The following is a 17,305-nucleotide window of genomic DNA, read 5'->3' as shown; positions in this document are numbered from 1 at the left end:
TCAAGGAAGTGCATTCATCCTGTCAAGACAGTGATATGAAAGTGTTGAAGGTGAATGCGCATGGACTGAGGGCTATTTCTACGTCGGTAGCCTTCCAAAAGAACATGGCACTCAATGGACATCTTGTGTCCTGCCACATTTTGGCGTAGTAATTCAGTGTTTGCCTCTCACTACCTTCGGGAGGTGAGGATTACATACGAGAACTGCTACTCTTTGGGCCCATATGTCGCAGCAGACACTATATTGGGGACATGAGAGTATTCCCAACTCTTCCTATTCCATTGGTTAGAAAATAATATGTTAGTTTGGACTTTTAATTTTATTTTTTATATTTTTTGTTTTTATTATGTATAGTGTTTAGTTTTTTGTGGTCTTGGGTAGGCCGCCTTAGGCGGACTTCCCTCCATTAGCCTTGGTTATACGAAGTTTAACCAGATAGGCTAGGTCAGGTGGTAATGTTTTTGCTTCGCCCTCATAGTAGGGTAAAATGTTTTTGTCACTGTGGTCACGCCCCCGTTGACAAATCATCTGGAGCGCACCAGCTACTAGGTCAGCCTTGCTGGACCTCCAGTGAAGCATTAACAGCATTCGGTTCTAAACACACCTATAGATCTGTCACATTTGTGGTCACGCTCCCCCGTGACAGTTTTCATTAGAGGCGCACCCAGCTAAAACAGGTCACGTCCTTGCTGGCACCTCTAGGAATGCAGTACCGGAAATTGGAGGTCTATAATATAGGATCTAGTTGCATTGTGGTCACGCCCCCGTTGACAGATCCTCTAGAACTCAACAGCTTCACAGGTCACTACCTAGCTGGAGTCTCTAGTAAAGCAGAAGCAGACTTGGGTGACGGTACTCACGAAGTAAGCTATGCTAACAGTTAAGGAACCAAAATATCAATCATATATATGAAATTGTTTCCCAAAATCGAATCTGTCTCCCCCTTCCTCCAAAGGTGGGATTCAGCTATATATATATCTGGCAGGTAAGATTCGTGAACAAAATGATATTGTTATGATACAATAAAGTTTGTTCATAATTACCTGGCAGATATATATAATCAAAGTGCCCACCCACCTCCCCTCAGGAGACAGTGGCACTAGAAAAATCTGACAAAAAATGGGAATGGTTCCTTACGCCCGCCTCCCAGCGGCGGGAATGGGTACTACCACCTGGCCGACCACTGCGTGTGCCGGGAGTTTTGAAATTCTGTCGGACTTCGGAGAATACAGCTATATATATATCTGCCAGGTAAGTATGAACAAACTTTATTGTATCATAACAATATCATATTATTACAATACCTCTTCCTTACGTACCAGCCGCTATCTCCACTGTAGATGTTGTTATTGATATACTGTAGTACTATTACTGTTATTGAATTTCATCTCCATTGTTTTTAATTGTTAATCTCTGCCTGTAGTATTTTGTTGAGCTATCTCTGTAATGAGATACTGTTTTCTCAGTGTTGTAGTACCATCTATCATCCTTTATCATGTTTTCATGTATTCATTCTGTAAGTTCATCAGTGACGGGTTATCCTGCTGCTTCCCACATCACTTGCTATCCCTGATGGCCCTAGAGTTATTTATCCCAAGTGGTTGGTTGGTCATTTATTAGCAAAATCGTAACTTATGACCTATGGAAATAATCTTTACTGATTATGAGAAATCACTAAACATACCTAACTTATCTACACAGGAACAAGGTTTTCATTTTAACAAATCGGATAAAAGAAAATAGTTTACTGTTTGCCATTTACTAAGGTTTTTCACTGCTCTCCCAAGAGAAGGGGCATTTACAAATTTAACAGAGGCTTTTATCAAGTGTAAATTCTTAAATAATATCCTTGAACCTGATTCTTGAGCCATATCTTTTTTGGTGAGATTTCACATGCAAACAGTAGTACATCAATATAAATAATAATAATCCTTATGCAAATTTAAAAAAAATCAAGTATTTTTCATGTTCTGCATGAATATTTCCATTTTGAAACAAATAACTTATTTCCAATCTGAAGATTAATAGTGTCGAGTTCAAAACCAGATAGATGATACAGTAACATCACTAAAATTAATATCAATATATAAATTTTCCTTAGAAAAACTCAACAAAAAGGCTGCATTTCAGTAGGGCTTGGAAATTTTTATATCAATACCAATGGGTAGTTATATTGGCCAACCCATTTTATTAAACCCCCCCCCCCCCTTAATTACTGAAAAACTAGCACTATCTAGTAATCAGTTATCAACCAAAGGGTATCCATCCCCAGAATTTGGCCCGTATATTCAGCTTCATATATTACTTAAGGGCTCTGTTGCCTTCCTCTTGAATAATTTCCTTCTAACTGATTTTGAAGAACTATACTGAGGTGAGAATGTTTTTTCTTGCCCTCCCAAATCAACATCTTTGGTTGAAGAAACTTGAGTGGTTTCACCACTAGAGTCACTGTATCTCGCTGAAAACAAAGAAAATGACAAATTATTAATGCAATGTTAAAATGGTTTTTAAAAATGGAAGAAAATGCAATCTGGCAATATCCAAATTCTGTGAGAACCACCATGGGTATTTAAGAAAATATGGTTTTCTAAAGAATACAATTAATGTTTTCATTACAAACTCAATATTTTTACATACTCCTTTGTGCAACTGTGTGAAAATCCAAAAGTAATTGTTTTGTATTGAAAATTAATGTTTAAAAAATACATTTCATAATAAACTCATTGCTACTTTTACAAAGCATTTTAGATATGCTATTTTGAACTGTTCACCTGCAAAACTCTTACAAAGATTAATTAGCTGACAGACAGTCAAGATATGGAAAAAAATCTATACATATAAAATTACACAGCATACAAAAAATTTTTGGGGAGCACTGAACATAACAGAATTTGGTCAAGACAAAGAAAAATACCAAAAAAGCCTATACTGAAAAGAAACAAGCATATACAACATAAAAAAAACTACAATGAATATGTACAAAGTTACACTTAAACCTTTAAAAAATAAAACTTCCAGAAACCGGATACAGTAAAAAAAAAAAAAAAAAAATGCAATAAATCACATCAAGCACAGAAGTCAAGTATATGATGAAATCAAATAAACAAAAAATGAACAAGCTCTGAACTGTAATATGCACAAGTCAGTTGCATCAGTGTCCTTCACCAAAAGGAAAATACAGTAGCGTTTAGCACTGATGCATGTCACTTATGTTTACAGCCAAATAACCTTTGGCTGAAAACAGCCTGGCATTCACTGGAACTCCTTAAATACTAAAGTGAAAAAACTATGGGACATTCACAAACCTTTGGAAAATATCACATTCACCAAAACACCAAGATGGAATGAAATGGGTGAAATTTAATCCAAGAGTGGGGAAAAATTGCTAACATACACCAAAAACCAAGTAACATTAATAGGCCTGGATTTTTTTTTTTTTTTTTTTAATACACTTCAGATAATCTATAACTGTAGATTAATAATTGAATTTCACTTACTTCTAGCTCTAGTTTGAATTGGGGAATCTGCTGATATCTGCTCAGGTGCTGGTAAACCAGTAGTACTTCTGGACCAAGGAGGAACATTACGAACAATATTTAGTAGTTCTTGGTGCCTTAAGGCCTCATGCACTGTACGCAGCTCTTCTTTCAGCTGTGTATTCTGAGCTTTATGGTCCTCTAAATTCTTGCCCATTTCTTCAAGTTTTGCTTTATATTCTAGTTCAACGGTACGCACCTTCTGTTGAATATACGTATGTATCCTTACTTTCTCTGGTTATCAATTTTTTTTAAACAATTTAAAACATAATCAGCCCAAGAAGAGCCTTTGTTAGGCTCAGGGGTCTGGCTAAACTAATCTTTTATTCTATCCTAATGCTGCTTTAATGATAAATACACCACAATTTCATGAGCTTAGTTTACAAAATGCATCATATGTCTAAAGAGGACTGACAATAAATCCAAGAAAAACGGAGTAACAAGGCAGTATGTGCACAACAGTATGAAATAACACTAGGTGAAAAAAGGATTAATATGTTTGAATCTTTCAATTATTTTGGATACAATAATGTCAAATAGTACTAATTTACTTGGAACATAGAATATCAGAAAATTTCTAAAAAAAAATGATTACATACTCTGGTAATCACAGCCTTGTCTGTTAATGCCTGACTGGACCGATTCTCTTTTAACAACTGGATTCGGTATTGTAGGTATTCCTGCTCTATCTTGTGCTGAAATAAACATATTCATAAATACAAAAAGAAAAAGAAAAAAATAATTTGGGATTCTAAAGGTATTTATAATCTCCATATAACAGAAGACAAGCATAATGTATATAAAATTTAAATTTAAAAGACTATTTGGAAAGTTCTAGGGGTTTTGTGTACTATACACTTTTACTGACTTCAAATTTATTACCCATTCAAGAACGTTGATTTAAAAATAATGGCTGTGTCCCCCTTAATCAAGTTAGTATATAGCGCCGAATGACCAAAATAGGTCCCAGTGCTTGGGCTTGCCCCCAAATTTCATAATCCATTCATCCATCCATTTATACAGTTTTCATTTTTATGATAAATACAGTAGTGCCTCAGATTACGAAATTCATCCGTTCTGAAGCGGCCTTCGTAACCCGATTTGTTCATATCCAGAACTATGTTTTACATGTAAATTGCCTAATTCGTTCCAAGCCCTACAAAAACACCACAGTAAATTTTAAAATAAAGCTAAATTGAACAATAAACATTGAAATACAACAATTTGGACCATTCAATACCTAACCTAACTGTTACTGTACCTGTAAATAAAGTGTATTAATGTACAGGGAACAAGAAATACTGTACGTACATGTATGTACGTATGTAGTAAAATGTGGAACCTTACCTTTCAAGTGAGGCAATGTCCGAAAGTGGCGACAGGAGGAGGAGGACAAATGGCAGAAAACTTGAACACTTAACTTTACGAAACACATTAAAAAAAGGCAAAAAACATTAACACTAAACTTTATAAAACCCACTAACAAATACTTCTTGATTATCTCCATCTTCGTCTCCATAGGAAGCATCCTCTTCTTTCCATGAACTTCAGCAACATTCTTGGGACCCATGGCTAATAACGTAAGTAATTAAGTTCACACACAACACGATAAAGTAACTTACAGTACAACGAAAGCAAAATCACTAACACGAATTTACGTTAACGAAAGAAATCTACATGAACGAACGAATTCCATGTGTGTACGATAACGCTGCCGAAACAAAATGGTTAAGGAACTCCCTTACGTAGATGCATGATGGGATAGATGCTGACCAATAGGAGAGCAGGATCTTACGGCGATAACTAGCATCAGGAACCAATGGGAGAGCGGGTGGATGGTGGCGAGTCTACTGAGTTGGCGGCGCGCTAGTTTTAAAATTGTTCTTGGCGGCCCGGGCAAATCTCGGACTTTACAGTACACCCTTCCGCAACCCGAATTATTTTCGTACACAGAAGCAAAAAAATCTTCATCTTTGCCTTCGTAACCTGGATTTTTCATATGTAGGGACTTTCGTATGTACGGGTATGTTTGTATTTTGTTTGTATTGTTGCATTCCACCAGTAACTCTCCTGTATTTATCATTATTTCAAGAGTTGAGGTAAATGGTTGCAGACTGGGACACCTTTTATTGGCAAAAGATAAACTACAACCCAGTCACAGAGTATCTTTGATGGAATGTGTCAATGTTGATGCCTTCTTGAAGTTCTCAAATGTCCTAAACCAAAAACAGCATATGAAACTTCAGTTCCACTTTATTTCACCTAACCATCACTGGGAGATCCTAAAGAACCATCCAGTGTCAAAAAAACACACACACACACACACACACACACACACACACACACACACACACACACACACACACACACACACACACACACACACACACCTAAAACTGTCATAAGTGACACAAAACTGAAGTGAAGTAAAATACAAAATCTGTCACATCCCAAAATGATTGAGTTATCTTGCCAATTGAAAACCACAACCAACAAAAACCAGGCTGTTTCAGTGTCTTAGGACTGTAATTGAGCAGCAAGATCACCAAAGTAAGTTTAGGCATCCTGGTCTTCCTCTAAATATGACCACCTCCTCCTCCTGCTATAAGTACTTGTACAGTTTTTAGATTTTACCCATTTCTTATTGCACCCTCTGTAGATGACCACCACGAAGTGTGTCTGGACTTGAGAGAGTAATAGGCAAGGGCAACATAATATCTTCCCATGATCCTTGAGAATTTCTTATGCCAACTATTTGATTATAAGAACAATAATACTTAGATGAACAGAAATGTATATAAACCAAGCTCTACTACAGTAATTACTAATCATTCAAATTAAATTAACACTTCAGAGCATACAATGTTAAAAAGCAATGAAGGAAAAATCATTGCAGAGCAAAAATTATTGAGCTATACTAACGATGAAATACCACAAAGAACTGAAACAAGGTTACAAAATTGTCACTGAACAGGAACTGGAATTAAGTGCAATAACTAAAGTGGACAAAGTAACGTGCTTTATATTCAACATAGAAACTGATATAGGACAAAATGAGTCAAATCCATCAAACCCATTATGAAAACCTACTCCCAGTGAAATAAAGATTATCAATGGCTGGGAGTGGCAGTAACAAGGCACTGATAAAGCCTCCAGTGTTGAAGGAAAAAACACTTATAAATACCTATTTTACAAACTTGGAGAAATTGCAGGTATATACAAATCACTACCACAGCATAAATAAAAAAAACAAATGGGAAAAGTTAAAACAAAAAAAAATATTTAGAAATAAGAGCATAGGATTAAAAAAAATTGAAAATTAAAACAACAGGTGTCAGTGGCTTGATAAACAACAGATAATGACAAACTAACACCAAGAGCACTGATAGACATGATGTACTCCAGGCCAAGACCGAGAGTTGGGGGTTGCTTTTCTTTTAATGTGCGTCTTCAGAGGAGCTTCTGGCTTCAGGGAGTGGATAGTTGTATCTTGTGTGAGCTCAACTTTTCAAAAAGACCTACACTGATTTGAGAAGTGTCTGGGATCACATCCATCTTAAGACTGGCCTTGGTATTATAATACATAGATTATATAACTCAAACTTATCACAATTTTTGTTAATCCTGAGGGTTAGTTAAAGGAATCAGATCCTAACTAAGGGGTGTAAACTGGAACTAACATAAGAGGTTGGGCAGTAAAGTGGGAAGAAAGAAAATAAAAAATTAAAATCTGCAACCACATAGTAAACACACCTGCAAATATATATCCAAAATTAATACACAATCATATAACTTAATTAAAGTTAATAAGGTGCATAAAATAACTACATCTAATTGCAGAAAGTATTAATGATGCAAACAATCCACAACCGAAAGTTTCTGATAATTAGATATCATACCTTACTTTCCAGATCTGATAATGTGTCCAAATGACAGATTTCCATCTGCTTTAATTTATCAGTGAGTTTTTTAATCTCTTCATCCAACTGTACTACTTCTTTCTCATAAGAGATCTCTGCTTTCTTAGCTGTAAAATGTTTGTGATTTAACCTCATATATTTACATTACCATACTCCTTGTCTTTAATGATTAGCTCAAGATATTTGTAATTCATATGGTTATTCTCATTAACACACAAATTCATACCCATCCTCTAATCTTGAAAACTGACTAAAGTACTATTTGTGACTTATAAAGTTTTAATATAAACCTAAATATAAACCTAGCTAACATACAAAAAATTATTTGTACTTACAAATCAGTGGCTTCAAATTACAATCTACAAATTAGGCAGGCATCCTATAACTGCCTCATTAAGATTAGGTTTTTCACTAGTCCTATTTACTATGTATATTAACATAGGTATTAATACTGTTCTTAATTTAAATGAGTACATAAAGTTATCTAAAATACCTGTCTAGATGTGAAATATAACTGGGTCATAAAAGAATGATGGTCCAGTTAACTTACTGTTGGCTATTTTTAATCTTAGTGAATTTCATACAATTTTGGCCCATGAAGATATTATTAGGTATTTTAATTCAGATCTGGAAATAAATATAGAAATTAAAATCTGTGGCACTGGTGAATATAGGGGAGAGGTGGTGTGTTACTATAACTTGTAAGTACAACATAAGCAATAATGATTCATCCAAGTTACTAACAAATTTTAAATTCTAAACTAGCCTTTTTCTACAGCTCCACTCTTTTGGAAACCAAATTTCTTTTTCAGTTCTTCAAGGGCAACTTCTGATTTCCTTTGCCTATCCGCCACCTTTTCTTGATGAACCTATTAATAAAAGAGTTACACTTTAATATTTAAGACTAACTGAATCATGGTGTTTCGGTTATGAAGCCAAGAAATGGGATACTTTTAGCCATTTAGTTGCTCAGGAAAGTGAAAAGCGGGATTTAGGGTTGTTGGATATCAAGAAAAAACAAATCCAGAGAATAAATTACGTACTACTATAAGGATCTAAAGGTGGAACACCCCCACTTGGAATTCATAAGTCAGAGAGGTTGGACAGCGAGCTGGAGAGAAGGAAGCAGGAATGGATATAAAGTAAACGGTTAAAAATTAAGTGCAGCGAGAGCCAAAGGGAAATTGAAAACACTCTTTACTAATGCTTACAGTGCCCATACCAGATGCAATAACAGCACTCCCCCTCTAAAATGACCACAAAGGATAGCAGATCAGAAAATTGTTTGGCCAGATACCATTCAGCCTCAATGGAGAAAGTATAATGGAACAAGATATTTAGTGACATTCACTTAGCTACAGTGCTATCAATAAATTTGGGTTCAGTAAAAGGACTCCGTTTAAGAACCTTGAAGGTGAGACTGACAGATGCTATTATTAAGCAGTAACAGTATGCCAGAGGATCACTGAAAAGTTACCCACATCAATTTCACGACTGTACATTCACTCAGACATCTGCAGCCCTACAGTAAGGGGAAAGGATGAGAGTGGGGGGAGTACTAAATTAAATTAGGGGTTAGTTATGAGGCAAATGACAGATACCAAATGAATATGAATTCAATTCCCAATGTAAAATCTAAAAAAAGAAATAAGAAGCATTAAAGCTTTGTCCTTGGACTGTCTCTGAATGTAGGCACGACAAAAAATTTCTTACGGCACAGTGAATTTTTGAAGAAGCTAAAAAAAAATGTTTTGGATAAAATAAGTAATATAGGAAAACATGATGAATTAATTATATTACCTTCTCATCTTCTTGTAACTGTCCCCGCTCCGTGGCAATCTCCACTTCTAAATGCCTTTTCTCTTCTGTAATTAAACAATATATTTTTTTATTTTGATTTGTACACACATAAACTAAACTTCATATAGATTCCTTCTTTATTTTTAATTGTTGACTGCATCATTAACTGACCAAAATGATACCTCTGCTACATTAAATGATGCAAAACCCTTCCACCTTACACCTACTTTCATAAGTATGATGTTTACCAGAGGGAAAAAAATCTATGATAATTAAATAATTTATCTTGACACAATAAAATACAGGCAGTCGTTCTGAATTTACAGCGCTTGCCTCATGGCACTGTTAACCACAATTTTTTTGAGCTGTAATTATGCCATTACCTGCTTTATGGCACTGTAACCCGGACTTACGGCATTGTACCAGTGCATTAAGTGCTATTTATACCCATTATAATTATGATGATTTGGGTTAAGGTGATTTTCGGCTTATAGCACCCTCCTGGGAATGGAACCTCTGCCATAACCTGGGAACTGTCTGTAGTTCATATGTACAAAATGTAAAAAGTTTACTCTCTAGCTAGAATGCCAGTATGGAAGAATATAACAAAATTACGATACAATATTTTTCTTTCTATAGTACATACACATTAGTTTTATTTTGCCTAATCATGCAAATTCTTAAATTAGTTTCACTTTACCTAATCATGCATTTTCATGAACATAAACTCCATGACAAAAGAAAAAAAAGCAACAAAAATCTGTTCCAACTGGGAGACAGCATAAGAGCACATGGTTCCCAATTAGCAAACTATACTCTGTTTTTTCCATCTGTCAACCCGCCTGGTAACACTGCGTCCCGGGCTTTAAATATAGTTACACTATGTGTAAGTTTTCGGTAAATAAAAGGATATCTGGGTGTACATTTGCAACTGAAAAGTGCTTTAATAACTTACTGTATGCGAATTACACCGTTAATATTCAAAATAGAATATTGTTATTATTGTTGCATGTAAGCTGCCTTTGTGGGGTGGCGAAATGGAACAGCCAGATGCAAATTCTATTAAACAGATGCTAAACCAAGTTACACCATATCCTATTTGGCTAAAATGCACTTTATAAAAATGAAAAGTATATACACTGATATACTTACGTGTAAAGAAGTAACAGAGTAGGTGTGGTCCAATAAGTTGACATCTTGCCGTAGTGAACAGCGAGAGAAGCAATTTTCCCGCCACTGCGTCTGACTGTTCCATTCACCACCCAGAAATGGCAGCTTACACTCGACAATGATAACAATATTCTATTTCGAATATTAACGGTGTAATTTGCATACAGTAAATTATTAAAACACTTTTCAGTTGCAAATGTACACCCACATATCCTTTTATTTACCTAAAACTTACACATAGCGTAACAATTTAAAGACCGGGACGCAGGGTTACCAGGCGCGAGCACCACAGGTGGGTGGACAGATGGAAAAAAACAGAGTATAGTAACTCACTGTCATCTGAGCAAGCTTCAAAGGAAGAGTGGTTGGGAGTTGGATTTATGTATCAAAGAATTGGTTTTATTCAGAAAATAAATTTTTCTATAAAAAATTATTTTTCATACACACCAATCAATCACTTCATATATACTTGGCACCAACATACACATCAGAAGAGCTTCATGTGAGACTAAAGGATCAAGAATTATACAAGATCTTTGATAGTAAAATACAGGTTTGTATTGTAAGACTAATATTTGGAAAAACAACAGTGGACTTTGCTATCCTGTAGTCATAGCAATGGATGAACCATATGCCTAGAAGAGAAAATCTGTTATGATATGACAAGGGCAAGTCCCTTGAATCCCTAGCTAATTAAACTTCACCTGTTGCCACTGTAGGTATTAATGGCAAAACATTTAAAAAATTGTGAGATCCCTCAAATAAATCATTAATGAAGTACAGTGGCACCTCGAGATATGAAATTAATCCGTTCCGAGGTGGCCTTCTTATCATGAGTTTTTCGTATCTTGGACCGCATTTTACATGTAAAATGGCTAGTCCGTTCCAATCCCTCCAAAAACACCCCAGTCAATTTTATAATAAAGCTAAATTGACCTATAAACAATGAAATACTACAACAATTTGGACCATTCAATACCTAACTTAATATGTACTGCTAATTACCTGTAAATAAAGTGTATTAGTGTACATGGTATACAAGAAATACTGTACGTATGTAGTAAAATGTGGAAGCTTACCTTTCGAGTGAGGCTATCTCCGAAAGTGGCGACAGAGGAGGAGGACAAACGGCAGATACGTACGTACACTTAACTTTACGAAACACACAATAAAATGTAAGGAAAACATACATAAACTAAACTTTACGAAACGCATTTAGCAAAACTGTAACACTTAACTTTACAAAAAACTTAAATAAAAAAAAAAATTCTTTTTTTTATTTTTACATTTTTTCTTACTCTTTTATACTTTACGTACGTTATTTATTTATTTTTTTTTTTAACTTCATCACCACCTTCAATTTTCTGGTTTTTAGTATCAATTGGATCTTCCTTTTTGCTTACTCCTACTAAAGGCCTCTTTAAAAAACAACTATCCAAGGAAGATTGCTTCTGCCTACTTTTCACAATGTTCCTGAAACGACTCAGGCAAGCCTCATCGAACTGCGCAAGCATACGACCTGTGTAAGCCTTTTCGGGGTGTCTTTTTTTCTACAAATGATTGTACTTCATGAAAAGCAGCTAGAACATTCTTAATTTCTGCCGTTGCCATAGCGTTGTCCTCCTCCTCCTCGCCGCTGCTAGAGAACTCCTCTTGAATGACGTTATGTTGCATGGGCTCCAACTCCTTCAGGTCATCCGTCGTGAGCTCCTCTTGGTGCTCCTCGAGAAGGTTGTTGATGTCATCCTCATCGACAACCAGCCCCATGGACTTGCCGAGTGCAACGATCTCGTCAAGATCTGGTTGCAAAACAGTTTCAGGATCATCAACTGTTTCTGAATCTGCAGCACCAGCTTCGCCCACGTCGAATCCCTCGAAGTCTCGGGCGGATACGTCATCAGGCCAGAGTTTCCTCCACGAGGAATTCAAGGTTCGCCTCGAAACCTCCTGCCAAGCTTAGTCAATGAGTCGGATGCATATCACAACATCGAAATGCTCCTTCCCAAATTCACGCAAGGTGAGGTTTGTGGTATCAGTGATGTCGAAACATCTCTTGAAAAGATGTTTTGTATACAGCTTCTTAAAGTTCGATATCACTTGCTGGTCCATGGGCTGGAGGAGAGGGGTGGTCTTAGGCGGAAGATAAAGAACCTTGATGAAGGAATACTCCGCTAGGATATCTTCCTCATGGCCAGAAGGGTGAGCAGGGGCATTGTCCAACACCAGCAGGCATTTCAGAGGGAGGCGCTCCTCTTCCAAGAATTTCTTCACTGTCGGGCCGAAACACAGATTTACCCACTCCGTGAACAAAAGCCTTGTTACCCAGGCTTTCGCATTAGCCCTCCACATCACTGGAAGATTCTCCTTAAGCACTTCGTGGGCCTTGAAGGCTCGAGGAGTCTCGGAATGATAGACCAGTAACGGCTTCACCTTGCAATCCCCACTGGCGTTCGAGCAAAGTGTGAGTGTAAGCCTGTCTTTCATAGGCTTATGCCCGGGTAGCTTCTTCTCTTCCTCCGTGATGTACGTCCGACGAGGCATTTTTTTCCAAAAAAGGCTAGTCTCATCGCAGTTGAAGACTTGCTGAGAACTGTAGCCTTCCTTGGTCATCATCTTGTCGAACGTCTTTTTAAAGGCTTCGGCCGCTTTCGTGTCCGAGCTGGCAGCCTCCCCATGCTGCACCACCGAATGGATGCCAGTACGTTTACAGAATTTCTCGAACCACCCATGCGAAGCCTTGAACTCTGGGGTTGGTGTTGATGTCCCTTCTCCTCCGTCGTCTTCGGCAGGGCAATGAAATCGTCGAAAATAGCGCTGGCCTTGTGGGAGATTGCCGTCTCCGTTATCGTATCGGCAGCGATTTCTTTGTCTTTTATCCAGACAAGAAGAAGCCTTTGCATCTTATCGTGCACGTGGGTCCTCTTCCTGGACAAAATAGTGACGCCCTTGAAAGGTGTAGCTGCTTTGATGGCATCCTTCTGCTTAAGGATGGTGCCTATTGTCGACGGATTTCGGCCGTATTCCTTGGTGATCACACTCAATCGCATACCAGCTTCATACTTCTTGATAATCTCCATCTTCGTTTCCAAAGAGAGCATCCCCTTCTTTCCATGAATTTCAAGTTTCTTGGGACCCATGACTACGTATACGTATACTGCACGTAATTATGTTATGTAGTATGTATAAGTATGGAGTAGTTCCCACACAACACGATAAAGTATATGTACTATGTACAACGAAATCACTAACGAATTTATGTTAATACACGAAATCGTTAGAACGAACGAATACCGCGTGCGAACGATAACGATGCTGGTACTGAGTGGCCGAGGCACGCTGCTACGTAGTAGATGCATGATGGGAGGGATACTGACCAATAGGAGAGAAGGATCTCATGGCGGTTACTAGCATCAGGAACCAATGGGAGAGCAGGAGGATGGTGGTGAGTCTACTCAGTTGGCGGCGCGCAAGTTTCAAAATTGTTATTGGTGGTCCGGGCGAATCTTGGACTTTACAGCAACAACCTTTTGTATCTTGAGCAATTTTCATATGTAGAGCCATAAAATTTTTCGTATTAGCTTTCGTATCTCAAGTTTTTCGTAAGTTGAGCCTTTCGTATCTTGATCTTCTATACAGTAAGTCCTCGACTTATCGCGGTGTATTTGTTCCAGGGGTGAGTTTTATGTTTATTTCTGCTGTAAGCCTATGTTTCATAGTTATCAGCGCTCTAACGGCGCCATAAATTGATGTTGCACCAAGTTACAGCACTGTAAGTGGTGTTAGCTTTAAATGGCATTAGCAGCAATGAAAAGGCGCTGCAAGATCAAATCTGCAGTAAGTCAGTGATGCACTACTTACACATTTTTTAATACAGTAATGGGGTTGATAATTCTCTTATCTCATGACCTGCAACTTCCACCTGTGAAGCCTGTTCTTACATAATGTTTTTGTAAACTTTTAAATTGACTGGCCTGATATGAGTAGTGAGGAAAGGCTAGATAAGGAATAGAGAATGAAATTGAAGACATGTTTCAAGAAAATTAAACCTGCACCTTTGTGAAGGATCCACTTTTATTCTCTCCACAATATAAAAAAAAATTAGTGGCTGAATTACATATGAAAAATGGTATAACAAATTTTCAAGCATTACTAAAGACATAAAACAACAGTTCATGTTTCATATGACTTACTAATGAATGGAACTAGTCCTACAATATTCTGCAGAAACTCTCGTTGCATTCGAAGTAAAGAAGCAAAATGATTGTACTCTGCACGTAACTCACAACTCAGCTCTTCCGACTCTTTACACAAAGTTGATAATTGTGTTTGTGACTTACATTTCTGAAGAAGTGTCTCCTTTGCAGCCTGTTAAATATAGAGCAAAAGCATCAACATCAGGTTCATAACAGCTTAGTTCATCAATTTCATTTCAGTCAAGTACTTTCAGGGCTTTGACATTCATAACAAAAACCATTAGTTTTTAAAAGTTATAGAGCTTATAAATGCCCATTAAATATTTAAAATTTGATCAAATCAATATTAGGCTACTAATCCTCTCCAAACTCATGTAAGTCAATCAAAATTGAGATAAACTTTCTGATTATTGTTTGGCAAAATTTTGTGAGCCCACATAATATGTCGTGCCCTCTCACCCAGCTTTGAAACCTGGAAACTTCGGTCTTCTGTGGGACAGACATTAAGCATATACTACCTAAAGGCTAGTATACACCAACAAACATTTGGTTAAGTTAGGCCATGAGAGATCACAGCACCCTAGGATAGGTTAGGTTGAGGCGTTAGGGTATTTCTACAGAAGCAATCCGTGGTGGCCTAGACTATGGCAATTGATGTTTTCCAATGTTATTTTACTTACTGAACAAGAATTTTAAGTGATATTTATTCGGACGACTGTAATTAACCATCCAGGGACCAGTACTAAACACGGCGAAATACATTGGATGCCCCAATCCCTAGTGGATGTCGTAGCCGCGGTTACGTTCCTTGCAGTCCTTGCGGAACTATTCTTTAGAATTACCCTGCAAGAAACGTAACCACGGATACGACATCCACTAGGGATTGGGGCGTCCAATGTATTTCGCCGTGTTTAGTACTGGCCCCTGGGGGTTAATTACAGTCGTCTGAATAAATATTACTTAAAATTCTTGTTCAATAGGCAAAACTGCATAGAAAAACCGCAACTGCCATAGTCTGGGCCGCCGCGGATAGGTACCCTAGATCTACCGGCGTTAGATAGGGTAAAAAACTGCATGGTACAGCAGGGGTGGACCATGTACGATCAATGTGTACAACCCCAAGAAAAGTACATTATAACGCGTCCTGACACCGGAGTAGAGGTCTTTAGCTCCGTTTCTCTCCAACAACAAGTTGCGTCTGATGCCCATCTCCGATGTCAGGACGCGTTATAATGTACTTTTTATGGGGTTGTACACATTGATCGTACATGGTCCACCCCTGTACCATGCGGTTTTTTACCCTAATCATTACTTGGTTTAAAAGCAACAAAGCTACCTCATTAGGATATCATCACATAGGCCTATTCAATGAGGTACTTTTTCACTTAGTAGTTTAGCTGGCAGACTTCGGCAACAATACTATAGGTAGTAGTGGATTCACATCAACGGTGCATCTGATGTCTAGACCAGTTCATTATGACACTGCTGATTGGCTGTTGATAAGCCAATCACAGGGCTGGAAACTCTCAGTCTCCCTCAAGAGTTCACATATGCAGGATGTATGTTCCACCTCTCCTGGGGGATAGTTCTGACACATATCCCTCAGGAGAGGTGGAACATACATCCTGCCAAGCTATATGAACTCTCTCAGGAGACTGATAGTTTTCAGCCCTGTGATTAGCTTAGCAACAGCCAATCAGGAGCGTCGTATGGGATGGGCCTAGACATCAGATGCACTGTTGATGCGAATCTACTGGTATGGTATAGCCTAGGTAATAGGTAGTTGTCTGGTCTTCAAGGTAAATTAGGCTAGGTTTACTAGGTATACAATGTTAGTATATAGGTACTAGGTAGTATGTCAGGCTTACCTTTCCCCATTCTGACAAACCCTCATGCAGCTCATCGCTCGTCATGTTGCAGGAGGCAGAGTCTGAAAAGACCATAGAAAATGTCAGCTTTTCCTCGGCCTATCCTCCGACATTCCTAGCTCTTAGGTAGGTAAATGAAGGGCTATACCTAATAGTAGTAGCTACTAACTTGGTAATGCTTTGCAAGTTTGAATTTCAAGTCAACGGCCCTGTGGCCATGTTTTAAATGAAAAGCATTTATGGTCTGAGTAATAATAATAATAATAATAATAATAATAATAATAATAATAATAATAATAATAATAATAAGCACATAGGCCTACGCCACAAGTCGGGGCTTCCCTCAGGTAACTTCACCACTAAATACTAACCTAGGGGCTAAGTTGCTCTTTGTTGCCACTATAAGACTTGTATTTTGAAAGACGACTATGTAAAAACACACATAGTATATTTGAAGACTTAAAATATCACTTCCTTTCTCTTAAGTAGTTTACAAATATCGAAATATATTAACATGGAAAATATTTAAAACGAAGGTGCTGTACTGGAAAATTTTGAAATAAGTAATTTCAGATCACTTTCGATGGTTCTTTTGGAATACTAGTCATGCTTCTTATTCTTCCTCTAGGTTTAGCTATTTATGTTTCGTTTAAGTTTCTTGACGTGTGGTTATTTTCTGACATAATTTTGGTATTTGTACCATTAAGCATGTATAGATTATCATATTTGTGAAGTTTCTATTGCTCAAGCCTCAAAAACCGTGTGTTTTGAACTAGTTTGTCTAAGATTCTGTCTTCATTGCTTCCACTGAGCTTCTG

At 37.4% G+C, this 17,305-nt stretch overlaps 1 protein-coding gene across 1 annotated transcript; it reads right to left on the bottom strand.

Annotated features, from left to right (window-relative positions):
• Positions 1–1,743: 1,743 nt before the first annotated feature.
• Positions 1,744–16,850, bottom strand: LOC135208687 (myosin-14-like). Its single transcript, XM_064241130.1, has 9 exons — positions 16,811–16,850; positions 16,488–16,549; positions 14,617–14,791; positions 9,257–9,321; positions 8,223–8,325; positions 7,436–7,563; positions 4,136–4,231; positions 3,498–3,738; positions 1,744–2,458 (listed from the first exon to the last, which is right to left on the bottom strand). The coding sequence occupies exons 2-9, from the start codon at positions 16,530–16,532 to the stop codon at positions 2,295–2,297; spliced, it is 1,017 nt and encodes a 338-aa protein (XP_064097200.1). The 5' UTR covers positions 16,533–16,549; positions 16,811–16,850; the 3' UTR covers positions 1,744–2,294.
• Positions 16,851–17,305: the final 455 nt, after the last annotated feature.

This window comes from Macrobrachium nipponense, chromosome 35 (genome assembly GCF_015104395.2).
Source record: "Macrobrachium nipponense isolate FS-2020 chromosome 35, ASM1510439v2, whole genome shotgun sequence".
Taxonomy (NCBI): Eukaryota; Metazoa; Arthropoda; class Malacostraca; order Decapoda; family Palaemonidae; genus Macrobrachium; species Macrobrachium nipponense.
The sequence above is the reverse complement of the archived record's forward strand: the minus strand, read 5'-3'. Positions and strand labels throughout refer to the sequence as shown.